Raw genomic sequence first — 14,817 nt, forward strand, 5'->3', positions numbered from 1 at the left:
ACCACCAGAAGGCGCCCTGCCTGAAGTGCGGGCTTCAGGCACGATAGGGCGCTGCCGCCTCAGGAACAAGCCGTGGTGACAGCTGTCACCCATCATCTGTGACAGCTGTCACTAATCCATACATCTGGTATAAAAGCAGGAAGACACCTCCACCAAACTGCCGAGATATCATCTTCATTTGGAGGTACTACTCTCAGCCTTTTTTTGAGATTTATAAATCTGTGATTGTGAGTGTTTGCAGGAGAACCGGTCGTTTTGGTGGAGGCTGTGCATGACGGCGCTCCTTTTCCTCTGAGACCACTGCAACGTGTTGAGTGAGAGGTGGAGGTGGCATTCCCACCATTGTTACTGGGTGTTCACACACCCACCCTTTGACTGTCTTTTGCTTTCTGCCAGCAGTACCAGATCTGACACGTCGGAGAGGTGGCCACCTGGGGACTCCGGGACTTGGCGGCTCCAGTATTCCTCGGGTTCAGGTGGCGGTGGAAATCGTGTGGTTCCGGTTCGTTTCCTGACGGGCGTCTCCTATCGTCAAGCCTGCCCACACGACACCTTTATTAATTGACTGTTGCACATTCTGATTCTGCTGTGTTTGGTTGTGACATTCACACCAGTAAAGTGTTATAATTTGACTTCTTCCATTGTCTGTTCATTTACGCCCCCTGTTGTGGGTCCGTGTCACTACACTTTCCCAACAGGATATCTCGGCCAGCGTCATGGACTCCGAGGGGCGTCACCAGGCTGTTGAACAACCAATGGGAGAGCAGGGAGCGCAGGCATCTGTAGGAGGCGTGATTGGTGAGCTACAGCATATTCTCACCGCCTTTACGGCTCGAATGGATCAAATAGCCGAGCAAAACATCCTCCTGAACCGCAGGGTGGAGGCTCTCTCCGCGCAAGTGGCGGCGAGCGCTCAGGGCGCTGCTGCAGCTCCTCCTCCTGTCGATCCTGTGCTAGATATTAACGTTCCAGTGGTGGTCCAACAACCCCTCCCACCATCCCCTGAAGCATACATAAGCCCTCCTGAGCCGTACGGAGGTTGTGTGGAGACGTGCGCGGACTTTCTTATGCAGTGTTCGCTCGTCTTCGCACAACGTCCCGTCATGTACGCGTCAGACGCAAGCAAAATAGCTTATGTGATCACTCTGCTTCGGGGAGAGGCATGCGCTTGGGCTACGGCGCTTTGGGAGCAAAATTCACGGCTCCTTCACACATACACTGGGTTTGTGAGGGAGTTCAGAACTGTGTTTGATCACCCTAACAGGGGAAAGACCGCTTCAACCATGCTGCTGTCGATGAGACAGGGACGCCGGAGCGCAGCTGCTTATGCAGTCGACTTCCGCATCGCGGCTGCGAGGTCCGGCTGGAATAACGCTGCGCTCCGCGCCGCCTTTGTAAACGGACTGTCGTCAGTCCTAAAGGAGCACCTAGTGGCCAAGGATGAACCGCGGGAATTAGATGGGCTTATTGATCTCGTTATACAGTTAGACAATCGGTTGGAGGAACGCCGTCGGGAACGAGACGAAGGACGTGGCCGGGCGCGCACCGTCCCTCTTCCTTCCGGGTCCGAGAAAGGTCCGCCCTTCCCACGCTCCCTGGCATCTACGTCCAGTGGGGCGACAGCTCCCCCTGCTGACAAAGCTATGGACACGAGCAGGGCCACATTTAGACCACCTAATAGACAGAGGAGGTTTCCACGCGGGGCGTGTTTTGTTTGTGGCTCAATGGAGCATCAATTGAGCGATTGCCCCGAACGGTTAAACACCAACGCCCGCCCCTAGAGACTGGGCTTAGGGTGGGCCAAAAAATTCACGTGGGACACACACATATTGCCGCACGACTCCCAGTTACAATCCTTAGTGGGGATTTAACCCTTCAGGCCCCAGCACTGGTAGACACAGGGTCAGAAGGGAATCTGTTAGACAGCAGATGGGCCAGAGAGGTAGGGCTCCCTCTGGTGGCGCTACCTACACCATTGCAGGTGTGAGCACTAGATGGCACCCTACTCCCTTTACTCACACACAAGACACCACCAGTAACTCTGGTAGTGTCAGGGAATCATAGGGAGGAGATTGAGTTTTTTGTGACTCCTTCTACCTCCCGTGTGATTCTGGGGTTCCCCTGGATGTTGAAACACAATCCCCGGATTGATTGGCCGTCCAGGGTGGTGGTACAGTGGAGCGAAACCTGCCATCGGAGGTGTTTGGGATCCTCGGTTCCTCCCGGTTCCCAGGCTAAGGAGCAGGTCCAAGTACCCCCCAATCTGTCGGCGGTGCCGGTTGAGTACCACGATCTTGCTGACGTTTTTAGCAAGGATCGGGCACTCACTCTTCCCCCGCACCGTCCATATGATTGTGCCATCGATTTGTTGCCAGGCGTGGAGTTCCCGTCCAGCAGGCTGTACAACCTCTCCCGACCTGAGCGCGAATCGATGGAGACCTACATCCGGGACTCCTTAGCTGCCGGGCTGATCCGTAACTCCACCTCTCCGATGGGAGCGGGTTTCTTTTTGTGGGAAAAAAAGATGGCGGTCTTCGTCCATGCATTGATTATCGGGGGCTGAACGAGATCACGGTTCGCAACCGATATCCGTTGCCTTTGTTGGATTCAGTGTTCACCCCCCTACATGGAGCCAAAATCTTCACAAAGTTGGATCTTAGGAACGCATACCACCTAGTTCAGATCCGGAAGGGAGACGAATGGAAGACGGCATTTAACACCCCGTTAGGTCATTTTGAGTACCTGGTCATGCCGTTCGGCCTCACTAACGCCCCCGCGACGTTCCAAGCTTTGGTTAATGACGTCCTGCGTTACTTCCTGCACCGATTCGTCTTCGTATATCTGGATGATATACTCATCTTTTCTCCGGACCCTGAGACCCATGTACGGCATGTACGTCAGGTCCTGCAGCGGTTGTTGGAGAACCGGTTGTTTGTGAAGGGCGAGAAGTGTGAGTTTCACCGCACTTCTTTGTCCTTCCTGGGGTTTATCATCTCCTCCGACTCCGTCGCCCCGGATCCGGCCAAGGTCGCAGCGGTGAGAGACTGGCCCCAACCTACAAGCCGTAGGAAGCTGCAACAGTTCCTCGGCTTCGCAAATTTCTACAGGAGGTTCATTAAGGGGTTTAGTCAGGTTGTTAGCCCCCTGACGGCCCTGACCTCACCAAAAGTTCCCTTCACCTGGTCGGATCGGTGCGAAGCCGCGTTTAGGGAGTTGAAACGCCGGTTCTCGACTGCACCGGTCTTGGTGCAGCCCGATCCTGGTCGCCAGTTTTTGGTTGAAGTGGACGCCTCTGACTCAGGGATAGGAGCCGTGCTATCCCAGAGCGGAGAAACCGATAAGGTTCTTCACCCGTGTGCCTATTTTTCCCGCAGGTTGACCCCAGCAGAGCGGGACTATGACGTGGGCAATCGAGAGCTCCTTGTGGTGAAAGAGGCCCTTGAGGAGTGGAGACACCTGCTGGAGGGAGCGTCTGTGCCTTTCACGGTTTTCACTGACCACCGGAACCTGGAGTATATCAGGACCGCCAAGCGACTGAACCCCAGGCAAGCCCGCTGGTCACTGTTTTTCAGCCGTTTTGACTTCCGGATCACCTACCGCCCCGGGACCAAAAACCAAAGATCGGATGCCCTGTCCCGGGTGCATGAACAGGAAGTCAAGACCGAGCTGTCGGATCCACCGGAACCCATTCTCCCGGAGTCCACTATCGTGGCTGCTCTGACCTGGGACGTGGAGAAGACCGCCCGGGAGGCCCTGGCACGGAGCCCGGATCCCGGAACAGGACCGAAGAACAGACTATACATCCCACCAGAGGCCAGGGCTGCCGTCCTGGACTTCTGTCACGGGTCCAAACTCTCCTGCCACCCAGGGGTGCGTAGGACCGTGGCAGTAGTCCGGCAGCGCTTCTGGTGGGCGTCCCTGGAGACTGATGTCCGGGCTTACATCCAGGCCTGCACCACCTGCGCCAGGGGCAAGGCTGACCACCAGAAGGCACAGGGACTTCTACAGCCACTTCCTGTGCCTCACCGCCCCTGGTCCCACATCGGTCTGGATTTTGTCACGGGCCTCCCGCCGTCCCGGGGACACACCACCATACTCACGATAGTGGACCGTTTCTCCAAGGCGGCCCACTTCGTGGCCCTCCCGAAGCTCCCGTCGGCCCAGGAGACGGCGGATCTCCTCTTCCACCATGTTGTCCGGCTGCATGGGATACCAACAGACATCGTTTCGGATCGCGGTCCCCAGTTCTCCTCGCAGGTGTGGAGAAGTTTCTGCCGGGAACTGGGGGCCACTGTAAGCCTCTCCTCTGGGTATCACCCGCAGACTAACGGACAGGTCGAACGGGCCAACCAGGAGTTGGAGCAGGCCCTCAGGTGCACGACCTCCGCCCACCCGATGGCTTGGAGTGAACATCTGGCCTGGATCGAGTACGCTCATAACAGCCAGGTGTCCTCTGCCACCGGCCTCTCCCCGTTCGAGGTGTGTCTGGGGTACCAGCCCCCTTTGTTTCCTTTGGTGGAGGGAGAGGTCGGTGTGCCCTCGGTCCAGGCCCACCTGCGGAGATGCCGTCGGGTGTGGCGCACCGCCCGTTCGGCCTTGTTGAGGGCCCGGACGAGGGCTAAATCCCATGCAGACCGTCGACGGTCCCCGACCCCTACTTACCAGCCCGGGCAGGAGGTGTGGCTTTCCACCAAGGACATTCCTCTCCAGGTCGAGTCCCCCAAATTGAAGGACCGTTTCATTGGACCCTTCCCCATCCTCAAGGTCCTCAGTCCTACCACAGTGAGGCTCCAACTCCCGGCCTCACTGCGGATCCATCCGGTCTTTCATGTCTCCAGGATTAAACCGCATCACACCTCGCCCCTCTGTGCACCCGGTCCAGCGCCGCCTCCTGCCCGTATTATCGACGGGGAACCGGCTTGGACAGTTCGCCGGCTCTTGGACGCCCGCCGCATGGGCCGGGGTTTCCAGTATTTGGTGGACTGGGAGGGGTATGGGCCCGAAGAACGCTCCTGGGTGAAGAGGAGCTTCATCCTGGACCCGGCCCTCCTGGCCGATTTCTATCGTCGCCACCCGGACAAGCCTGGTCGGGCGCCAGGAGGCGCCCGTTGAGGGGGGGATCCTGTTGTGTGGGCCGCCAGAAGAGGAGGTACTGCTGGCCCACCACCAGAAGGCGCCCTGCCTGAAGTGCGGGCTTCAGACACGAGAGGGCGCTGCCGCCTCAGGAACAAGCCGTGGTGACAGCTGTCACCCATCATCTGTGACAGCTGTCACTAATCCATACATCTGGTATAAAAGCAGGAAGACACCTCCACCAAACTGCCGAGATATCATCTTCATTTGGAGGTACTACTCTCAGCCTTTTTTTGAGATTTATAAATCTGTGATTGTGAGTGTTTGCAGGAGAACCGGTCGTTTTGGTGGAGGCTGTGCATGACGGCGCTCCTTTTCCTCTGAGACCACTGCAACGTGTTGAGTGAGAGGTGGAGGTGGCATTCCCACCATTGTTACTGGGTGTTCACACACCCACCCTTTGACTGTCTTTTGCTTTCTGCCAGCAGTACCAGATCCGACACGCCGGAGAGGTGGCCACCTGGGGACTCCGGGACTTGGCGGCTCCAGTATTCCTCGGGTTCAGGTGGCGGTGGAAATCATGTGGTTCCGGTTCGTTTCCTGACGGGCGTCTCCTATCGTCAAGCCTGCCCACATGACACCTTTATTAATTGACTGTTGCACATTCTGATTCTGCTGTGTTTGGTTGTGACATTCACACCAGTAAAGTGTTATAATTTGACTTCTTCCATTGTCCGTTCATTTACGCCCCCTGTTGTGGGTCCGTGTCACTTCACTTTCCCAACAAAAATGTCCTTAAACAGTAGAATGTCCGCATAAAGTCCTCATGCCGGCCTCTTCTGAATCTTCTCTGTTCTCTCACGACGTCCTGGGTGAATTAAGCCTTAAATTAGGATGTTTTCAGCTCGAAACAGGCCGACGACGGCGCCTGGAAGCGCTGCACGACGTCCCGCTCCATGGGAAGTCCTTACACCGACAGAAACACCCCATAATCTCTCATCAGCCGTTAAACTTTTCACCGAAAACCAGCTTAATTTCTCGAATAGTGTCCACTCGGATATTCCTCACAGATCCAGAAAAAATTTTGATAAAACAACGCGCGCCGTCTCGAGCAGCGTGTGAAACAAAGGAATTCAGCCGAGAGGGCTGAACCACATCTCACTCAAGGCCTGCCCACAGGGAAATTATGTCACCGACACGCGTGAAAAAACTCACGCATGCGCACGAGGGTTCAAGCATGATTGGTGTAATCGCACGTCATTCAAATCCATATAGTTAAAAAAAAAATAAAAGGGTCAGTTTATTATCTAATAGCCCTCGTAGAAACAACAGAGCAATCAAATCAATTTTACAGATCACAGCAATCACACACACACACACACACAATATGCAATATACTTTTTTACATTACAACTCTGTAAAGGCACTTTCTGTAATCAAATCAGAATCACATGAACATAATCTCAAAAGGACTCCATCGCAGCTTAAAAATGTGTGTTTCAAGTCTTAGAGAAAAGGTTATTTTTTTCCATCTGATAAACTTCTGTTACTTTTTGAATCCAAAAATTAAGAGATGGTGGTTCCAATTTCAGCCAGTTCATTGTGATACATTTCAGAGCTACTGTAAAAAGAATGTTCAGTAAATATGACTCAGCTTGCCCCTGTATACAAGCTGGAGTGACACCGAGTAGAGCCACTGTCACATCCTTAGAAATCACTCTATCAAACATCTGGATGACTGTCTTGAACACCTCATCCCAAAAAGGTAGTAATTTCGGACATGTCCAAAAGATATGTGTGTGATGAGGTACTGCTGTACCACAGTTTCTCCAACACAAACTTGGTACTTTAGGGTTCATTTTTGCAACAATATCAGGAGTTCTAAAAAATCTGCAGATAATTTTCCATTTAAATTCCTTCCAAGTGTTCTATGTGCCTCTATACACGCCTCTTTCCACATTTCATCAGATATATTTTGGGCTGCCTCTGCCTCCCATTTTTGCTTGGCCAATACAGATTTAGTTTGAGTGATAGATGCAAATATTTTGTACAATCTTGTTATAATTTTCAGAACTCCTCCCTTTTGTATTTGAATCAATAAGTCTTCCATTGCAGAGGGTTTCAGTAACTTTCCCCACTCCTTATGAGACATTAAAAAGGATCGCAATTGCAAGTATCTAAAAAAATCGTTTTTCTGGAGTTTAAATCGTTTTTTCAGCTGCTCAAATGACGAGCCCATTTTTATCAAATAAATGATGAATATATAATACCAAGGTCAGCCCATTTTAAAAATCCCTTATCCAATAAAATTGGTTTGAATGATTTAATATGCTCAATTTCAATGCCATTCTAACTTTCTTCCAAATGTCCAAGGTGACTTTGGTCCATTTTGCAATTCTCTTGATTTGAAAGTCAGAAAATGGCAATACATGCAACGGTTCAGAACACATGGTCTGTTCAATACTCAGCCATCTTGTTTGATCATCATTTAATAACCATGACGTTAAAGGTTTTAATTGAGCAGATCAAAAGTAATACCTTAAATTGGGAAGATTAAGTCCTCCCTCTTCTTTCAATCTTTGTAATGTTTTGTATTTAATGTGAGGGCGTTTACCTTGCCAGATGAATTTTGAAAGAATTTTATCAATGTCCTCAAATACTGAAGTGGATATCACAATTGGCAGCATCTGAAATAAATATAAGAACCTGGGAAGGACATTCATACGAATAATCTCAATACGACCAAGAAGTGAGATGGGCAGTGCAGACCACCGGTTTAATTCACTTTTTATAATATTAATATTTTTCCATAATTAGCATCATATAAATTATCTAAAGAGAGAGGGATATGAATATCCAAATACTTAATACCCTCTTTAGGCCATTTAAAGCCGTTGCGTTGCTTCACCTCCAGTGGAATACCACCACAGACATCCATGGCTACAGTCTTATCTATATTTATTTTATATCCTGATAACCATATTCAGAAATCTTATTCAACAGGCAAGGTATTGTTGTAGATGGCTCTGTCAAATACAACAGCACATCATCTGCATACAAAGAAATTTTATGTATTTCTTTACCTATCTGTATCCCTTTGATATTGTCGTTATCTCTAATGAGTTGCGCCAATGGCTCGATACTAATTGCAAATAACAGGGGTGATAATGGACACCCCTGACGGCATCCACGCTCCAAATTAAACCTGGCTGATCTAAAGCCGTTGACTCTGGTAGCTGCCTGCGGGGAAGAATAAATTGTTCTAACCCAATCAACACATTTAGGGCCAAATTTAAATCTTTTTAATGTTTGAATTAAATATTTCCATGACACACCGTCAAAAGCCTTTTGTGCGTCCAATGAAATCACTGTTGCCAATGATTGATTTTGCTTTTGATATGATCAAATATTAAGTAAACGACGTAGGGTATTTGCATAATGCCTACCAGCTATAAACCCAGTCCGATCTGGATGAACTATCTGATTAACTATGCCACTTAGCTGTTGTGCTAATACAGCAGTCAGAATGCGGACATCACCATTCAATATAGACAAGGGTCTATAAGAACCACAATCTGTAGGGTCTTTGCCTTCTTTATGCAAGACCACTATTGTTGCATCCAACCAAGATGGAGCCATTGTTTTGGTTTCTAATGCATATCTATAAGCATCAAGGAGAAGTGGGGTAAGTACCTCAGAGAAACATTTATAAAATTCATTTATATACTCATCAGGTCCAGGGCACTTGTGGTTTTTAAGAGATGAAATTAACTGTTTTATTTCCCATTCTTGTATAGGTTCATCTAATTCAGATGCTGCCGATTCAGACAACTCTGTAACATTAATATTTTCTAAATACTCTGCTATAGTATGATCATTTGGACATGTATCTGTGTCCTGATATAGTTTTTCATCGAATTTAGCAAATGTTTCCGATATCTCTTTGGGCTTTACTATTGTTTTACTTCCCAATTTTAGCTTTTGGACAATGTTAGATGATTGTTGTTTCCGGAGTTTAAAAGCCAAGAGTCTGCTTGCTCTATTTCCATACTCATAATACTGTTGTTTTGCTAATCTCAAGCTTCCCTCTATTTTTCCAGATAATAATTCTTGAAGTTCTCTACGTGCTGTACTTAGCTCTGTTATATCACATGTTAACCCATGTTTATGATCATGTTCCAATTTCTGAATTTTATTCTCTAATTCCACTTGTTTAGCAATATTATATCTTTTCTTGGCAGTAGCATAGGAGATAATACTACCTCTCAAGTAGGCCTTTGCACAATCCCACAGCACAATTGGAGATGTATCTGGTTTTCTATTCAACTCTAAATAGTTTTTTAGTTCTTCTCTAATAAGGGAAATAAAACCTTTATCATTAATAAGAGAAGCAATAAGTCTCCATTGCCTAGTGGACAATGTCATACCTATATCCCAATGGAGGACTACTGGAGCATGGTCTGAAATTGTTATGGGCATTATTGAAATGTCTTCAATTCTATGAAATTCCACCTTTGGTGTAAAAAAGTAATCGATCCTTGAATATGATACATGTCTACTTGAATAGTATGAAAAGTTTCTATCTTCTGGAAATTTGGTTCGCCAAACATCAACAAGTCCAGCCTCAGAAGACAAAGATTTCGCATTTTAGAAATGGGTGTTTTAGATATAAGCTGTCTGTCCTGTTGGGCCATCACACAATTGAAGTCTCCAGCAAATAGCATAAGTCCGGAGCTGTACTGTGTAATCATATTAAAAGAAGATTTAATAAACCCTGGTTGGTCTTCATTTGGAGCATAAATGCAATAAAGCCACTTGACAATGAAATTGTTTCAGTTGAAGTAATATTTTCTTTTGACTGGGCCATTAAGTCCCTTCACACCGTAACTAATAACTGTTAAGGCACTCATAGCTTCTAATATAAAGATAAGAAATTAAAAGAGGAGGCAGAAGCGGTCTTGAAAGTGGAGTGAAGGTGGACTAAGGCAAGAATTCAAAAAAAAAAAAGTAAGCATGAGGCTGCAATATACACGTCATCCGTTATATATTTATAAGACGTACTGAGACCTGACAAGATTAACATAAACCATACACTCATCAATAGCTCTGTTGTTCTTTTATAGAAAATTAAATCCCCGGGGAACATGAGGATCTGAATGCATAAAAAAATAACGAACATCACTTGGATAAAACTTAATGCAAAAAAGTGGGTTAATGTCCCTAGCCACTACGTAAAAGTAGCTACAAACACAGTCCTGTCCTCTACAGGCTGTGTAACCTAACAAAAAGAAACAAAAACGTGATATACTCACACGCCCTGCAGACAAATGATGAATACGACAATTAACAAGCCCGCGGTGTGTCAGATACAAACTTACAAACGTGCTTCACATACACAAAGACGTAAAAAAAAAAAATTCCATTCAATCACACACGCATTATAAAGCTTCTAGAATGTAATAATATACAGTCAAAGCACCTCTAAGTCTCATCTTCAGGAGCAGAGGAAAGAATGTTACACCGGACGTATTCCATGGCATCTTTGGGATCCAGGAAGCCCTTACTTACACTGTTGTAAGTGATGCGCAGTTTCGTTGGGAAAAACAAACCGAAGCGCACGTCGTTCCACCCACGTAATGCTTTCCACACATCCGTGAATGCTGCTCGAGCCTTTGCTACGCCAGGGATGTAATCCGGAAAGATGGAAATCTTTTTGCCATTATAACAGAGTGGTCCAATCTCCCTGGCTCTCCTCAAAATGTCGACTGCATCTCCGTCATAATGTAGTTTGGCAATGATCACTCTGGGTCTCAAATCTCCGGGCTTCCTGAGCGTGAGTGTGTGATGGGATCTGTCCACTTTCACATCTCGGTCCAACTTCAAAACTTGTCGAAGGACTTTAGACACCTCCGTTGTGCTGCTGGAATTTGGTTGTTCCTCGATGCCCTCAATGCGAATATTCCCACGCCTCATTCTCCCCTCCAATTCCTCACACTTTTCCTTCAATAACTTCATGTCACTTTTGAGCTCCTTTACAGTTGACTGCAGCGCGACCACCTCATCAGACCACTCAGACAATCCACCCTGCACGTCCACAACATTCCTTTCAATGACATCCAGTCTGGATCCAATAGTGGTAGCATTATTAGCTATTTCAGACCGTACTGTTTGTAACTCCGCCTTCAGCACCATAAAGTCATCCGCCAGCGCCCTCTTCAATTCTTCACGAATTATTTGAGATAATTCCTCCTTCAAAGAAACCAGTATCTCGGCTTTGAAGTCCTCCATCCCGTCTGGGCCATGATCAGGGCTCTGTGGGCGTGGTTATCCCTCGTCTCGCTCCTCTGCGGCCTGCTGTCTCGTGACTGGTCTCGTTAGCTTTCCATTAGCATCGAACTTAAATCGACGAAGTTTGTCTGCCATCGCGCTGATTAAGTTAAAAAAAAACGTAGTGGCAGATCAGAATGTGGCTATGTGTACACACGCCTGTGAATGTGACAGAGCTGTAGCAGAGAGCCGCCGCAACACACAAGCCCATAGCACCCTCATAAAAATGCCAAGCACCCCCATAGCACCTGCAGAAAAAAAAAATCTCTGGAGCCGCCAGTGCCAAGGCTTAATACATTTCATCTAGTCACTGTCACTACAGAGAACAACCTACATTCAGGTTAGTAATGTTTTTATCTGAAAGTCAAATATAAAGCACTGTTAGTCATCTATTCATGTATCGCATTTGTCTTCTCAATGTTGAAATATCCCAGGTATCCACCCAAAATCTGACTATCTAATGGATCAGCTTCGTAAAAACTGCTCAATGGTAGTCATTTAGCATCAAATTTGTGAATTAGGCATAAATAATATATATTGTTGTGACATTGATTACAGATCTCAAAGAAAGAATCAAATTTCTATGATATATATATATATATATATATATATATATATATATATAGTATGAACTGTTAGTAATTTGTTACTTATTCATAATAGCAGGTACTATAATTAACATTTTACATCTAGAAATACTGTGAACTGTTACTAATTTGTTGCTTATTTATACATTGTACATACCATAAGTATCTAGTTTCATTGAATTAAAATGTTTTATGATACTGTCATTAAATATGTCTCAGTATATTTATATCTGCAATTTAATACGTTATACATGTTGTCAGTGTCACTTAAGTCGTGTAAACTCTGTATCATGTTTGTTGTTTTTATTTATTTGTTGTCGTCATCAGCTCTGTATCATGTTTGTTGTTTTTATTTATTTGTTGTCGTCATCAGCTCTCTGTCATGTTTGTTGTTTTTATTTATTAATTTGTTTGTTGTCGTCATCAGCTCTGTATCATGTTTGTTTTTATTTATTTGTTGTCATCAGCTCTGTATCATGTTTGTTGTTTTTATTCATTTATTTGTTTAATGTCGTCATCAGCTCTGTCATGTTTGTTGTTTTTATTCATTTGTTGTCGTCATCAGCTCTGTCATGTTTGTTGTTTTTATTCATTTGTTTGTTGTCGTCATCAGCTCTGTATCATGTTTGTTTTTATTTGTTGTCGTCATCAGCTCTGTATCATGTTTGTTGTTTTTATTCATTTATTTGTTGTCGTCATCAGCTCTGTAGCATGTTTGTTTTTATTCATTTATTTGTTGTCGTCATCAGCTCTGTAGCATGTTTGTTTTTATTTATTTGTTGTCGTCATCAGCTCTGTATCATGTTTGTTTTTATTTGTTGTCGTCATCAGCTCTGTATCATGTTTGTTTTTATTTGTTGTCGTCATCAGCTCTGTATCATGTTTGTTTTTATTCATTTATTTGTTGTCGTCATCAGCTCTGTAGCATGTTTGTTTTTATTCATTTATTTGTCGTCATCAGCTCTGTAGCATGTTTGTTTTTATTTATTTGTTGTCGTCATCAGCTCTGTAGCATGTTTGTTTTTATTTATTTGTTGTCGTCATCAGCTCTGTATCATGTTTGTTTTTATTTATTTGTTGTCGTCATCAGCTCTGTATCATGTTTGTTTTTATTTGTTGTCGTCATCAGCTCTGTATCATGTTTGTTGTTTTTATTCATTTATTTGTTGTCGTCATCAGCTCTGTAGCATGTTTGTTTTTATTCATTTATTTGTTGTCGTCATCAGCTCTGTAGCATGTTTGTTTTTATTTATTTGTTGTCGTCATCAGCTCTGTATCATGTTTGTTGTTTTTATTCATTTGTTTTTGTCGTCATCAGCTCTGTCATGTTTGTTGTTTTTATTTATTTGTTGTCGTCATCAGCTCTGTATCATGTTTGTTGTTTTTATTCATTTATTCGTTTGTTGTCATCATCAGCTCTGTATCATGTTTGTTGTTTTTATTCATTTATTCGTTTGTTGTCATCATCAGCTCTGTATCATGTTTGTTGTTTTTATTCGTTTGTTGTCGTCATCAGCTCTGTATCATGTTTGTTTTTATTCGTTTGTTGTCGTCATCAGCTCTGTATCATGTTTGTTGTTTTTATTCGTTTGTTGTCGTCATCAGCTCTGTATCATGTTTGTTTTTATTCGTTTGTTGTCGTCATCAGCTCTGTATCATGTTTGTTGTTTTTATTCATTTGTTGTCGTCATCAGCTCTGTATCATGTTTGTTGTTTTTCTTCATTTATTTGTTTGTCATCATCAGCTCTGTATCATGTTTGTTTTTATTCGTTTCTTGTCGTCATCAGCTCTGTATCATGTTTGTTTTTATTCATTTGTTGTCGTCATCAGCTCTGTATCATGTTTGTTTTTATTCATTTGTTGTCGTCATCAGCTCTGTATCATGTTTGTTGTTTTTATTGATTTGTTGTCGTCATCAGCTCTGTATCATGTTTGTTGTTTTTATTTATTTGTTGTCGTCATCAGCTCTGTATCATGTTTGTTGTTTTTATTCATTTGTTGTCGTCATCAGCTCTGTATCATGTTTGTTTTTTTTCTTCATTTATTTGTTTGTTGTCATCATCAGCTCTGTATCATGTTTGTTTTTATTCGTTTGTTGTCGTCATCAGCTCTGTATCATTTTTTTTGTTTTTATTCATTTGTTGTCGTCATCAGCTCTGTATCATGTTTGTTGTTTTTATTCATTTGTTTGTTGTCATCATCAGCTCTGTATCATGTTTGTTGTTTTTATTCATTTATTTGTTTGTTGTCATCATCAGCTCTGTATCATGTTTGTTGTTTTTATTCATTTATTTGTTTGTTGTCATCATCAGCTCTGTATCATGTTTGTTGTTTTTATTCGTTTGTTGTCTTCATCAGCTCTGTCATGTTTGTTGTTTTTATTTATTTATTTGTTGTCGTCATCAGCTCTGTCATGTTTGTTGTTTTTATTTATTTATTTGTTGTCATTAGCTCTGTAGCATGTTTGTTTTTATTCATTTATTTGTTGTCGTCATCAGCTCTGTAGCATGTTTGTTTTTATTTATTTGTTGTCGTCATCAGCTCTGTATCATGTTTGTTGTTTTTATTCATTTGTTTTTGTCGTCATCAGCTCTGTCATGTTTGTTGTTTTTATTTATTTGTTGTCGTCATCAGCTCTGTATCATGTTTGTTGTTTTTATTCATTTATTCGTTTGTTGTCATCATCAGCTCTGTATCATGTTTGTTGTTTTTATTCATTTGTTTGTTGTCATCATCAGCTCTGTATCATGTTTGTTGTTTTTATTCATTTATTTGTTTGTTGTCATCATCAGCTCTGTATCATGTTTGTTGTTTTTATTCATTTATTTG

At 44.3% G+C, this 14,817-nt stretch overlaps 2 protein-coding genes across 4 annotated transcripts in view; one reads left to right on the forward strand and one right to left on the reverse strand.

The window, feature by feature from the left end:
* The window catches only part of tk2 (thymidine kinase 2), a 71,004-nt gene that overhangs the window by 54,474 nt on the left and 1,713 nt on the right, over window positions 1-14,817 (reverse strand). The gene's annotated exons all lie outside the window — the stretch shown is intronic.
* Window positions 13,137-14,531, forward strand: LOC117523272 (NADH-ubiquinone oxidoreductase chain 5-like). The gene is made up of 2 exons (XM_034184749.1): window positions 13,137-14,184; window positions 14,432-14,531. The coding sequence occupies exons 1-2, from the start codon at window positions 13,223-13,225 to the stop codon at window positions 14,445-14,447; spliced, it is 978 nt and encodes a 325-aa protein (XP_034040640.1). The 5' UTR covers window positions 13,137-13,222; the 3' UTR covers window positions 14,448-14,531.

Source organism: Thalassophryne amazonica, chromosome 13 (genome assembly GCF_902500255.1).
Source record: "Thalassophryne amazonica chromosome 13, fThaAma1.1, whole genome shotgun sequence".
Classification (NCBI taxonomy): Eukaryota; Metazoa; Chordata; class Actinopteri; order Batrachoidiformes; family Batrachoididae; genus Thalassophryne; species Thalassophryne amazonica.

Bases quoted from the DNA above. Each gene is read 5' to 3' on its own strand.
- LOC117523272 (XM_034184749.1), top strand. From the start codon at position 13,223: ATGTTTGTTTTTATTTATTTGTTGTCGTCATCAGCTCTGTATCATGTT.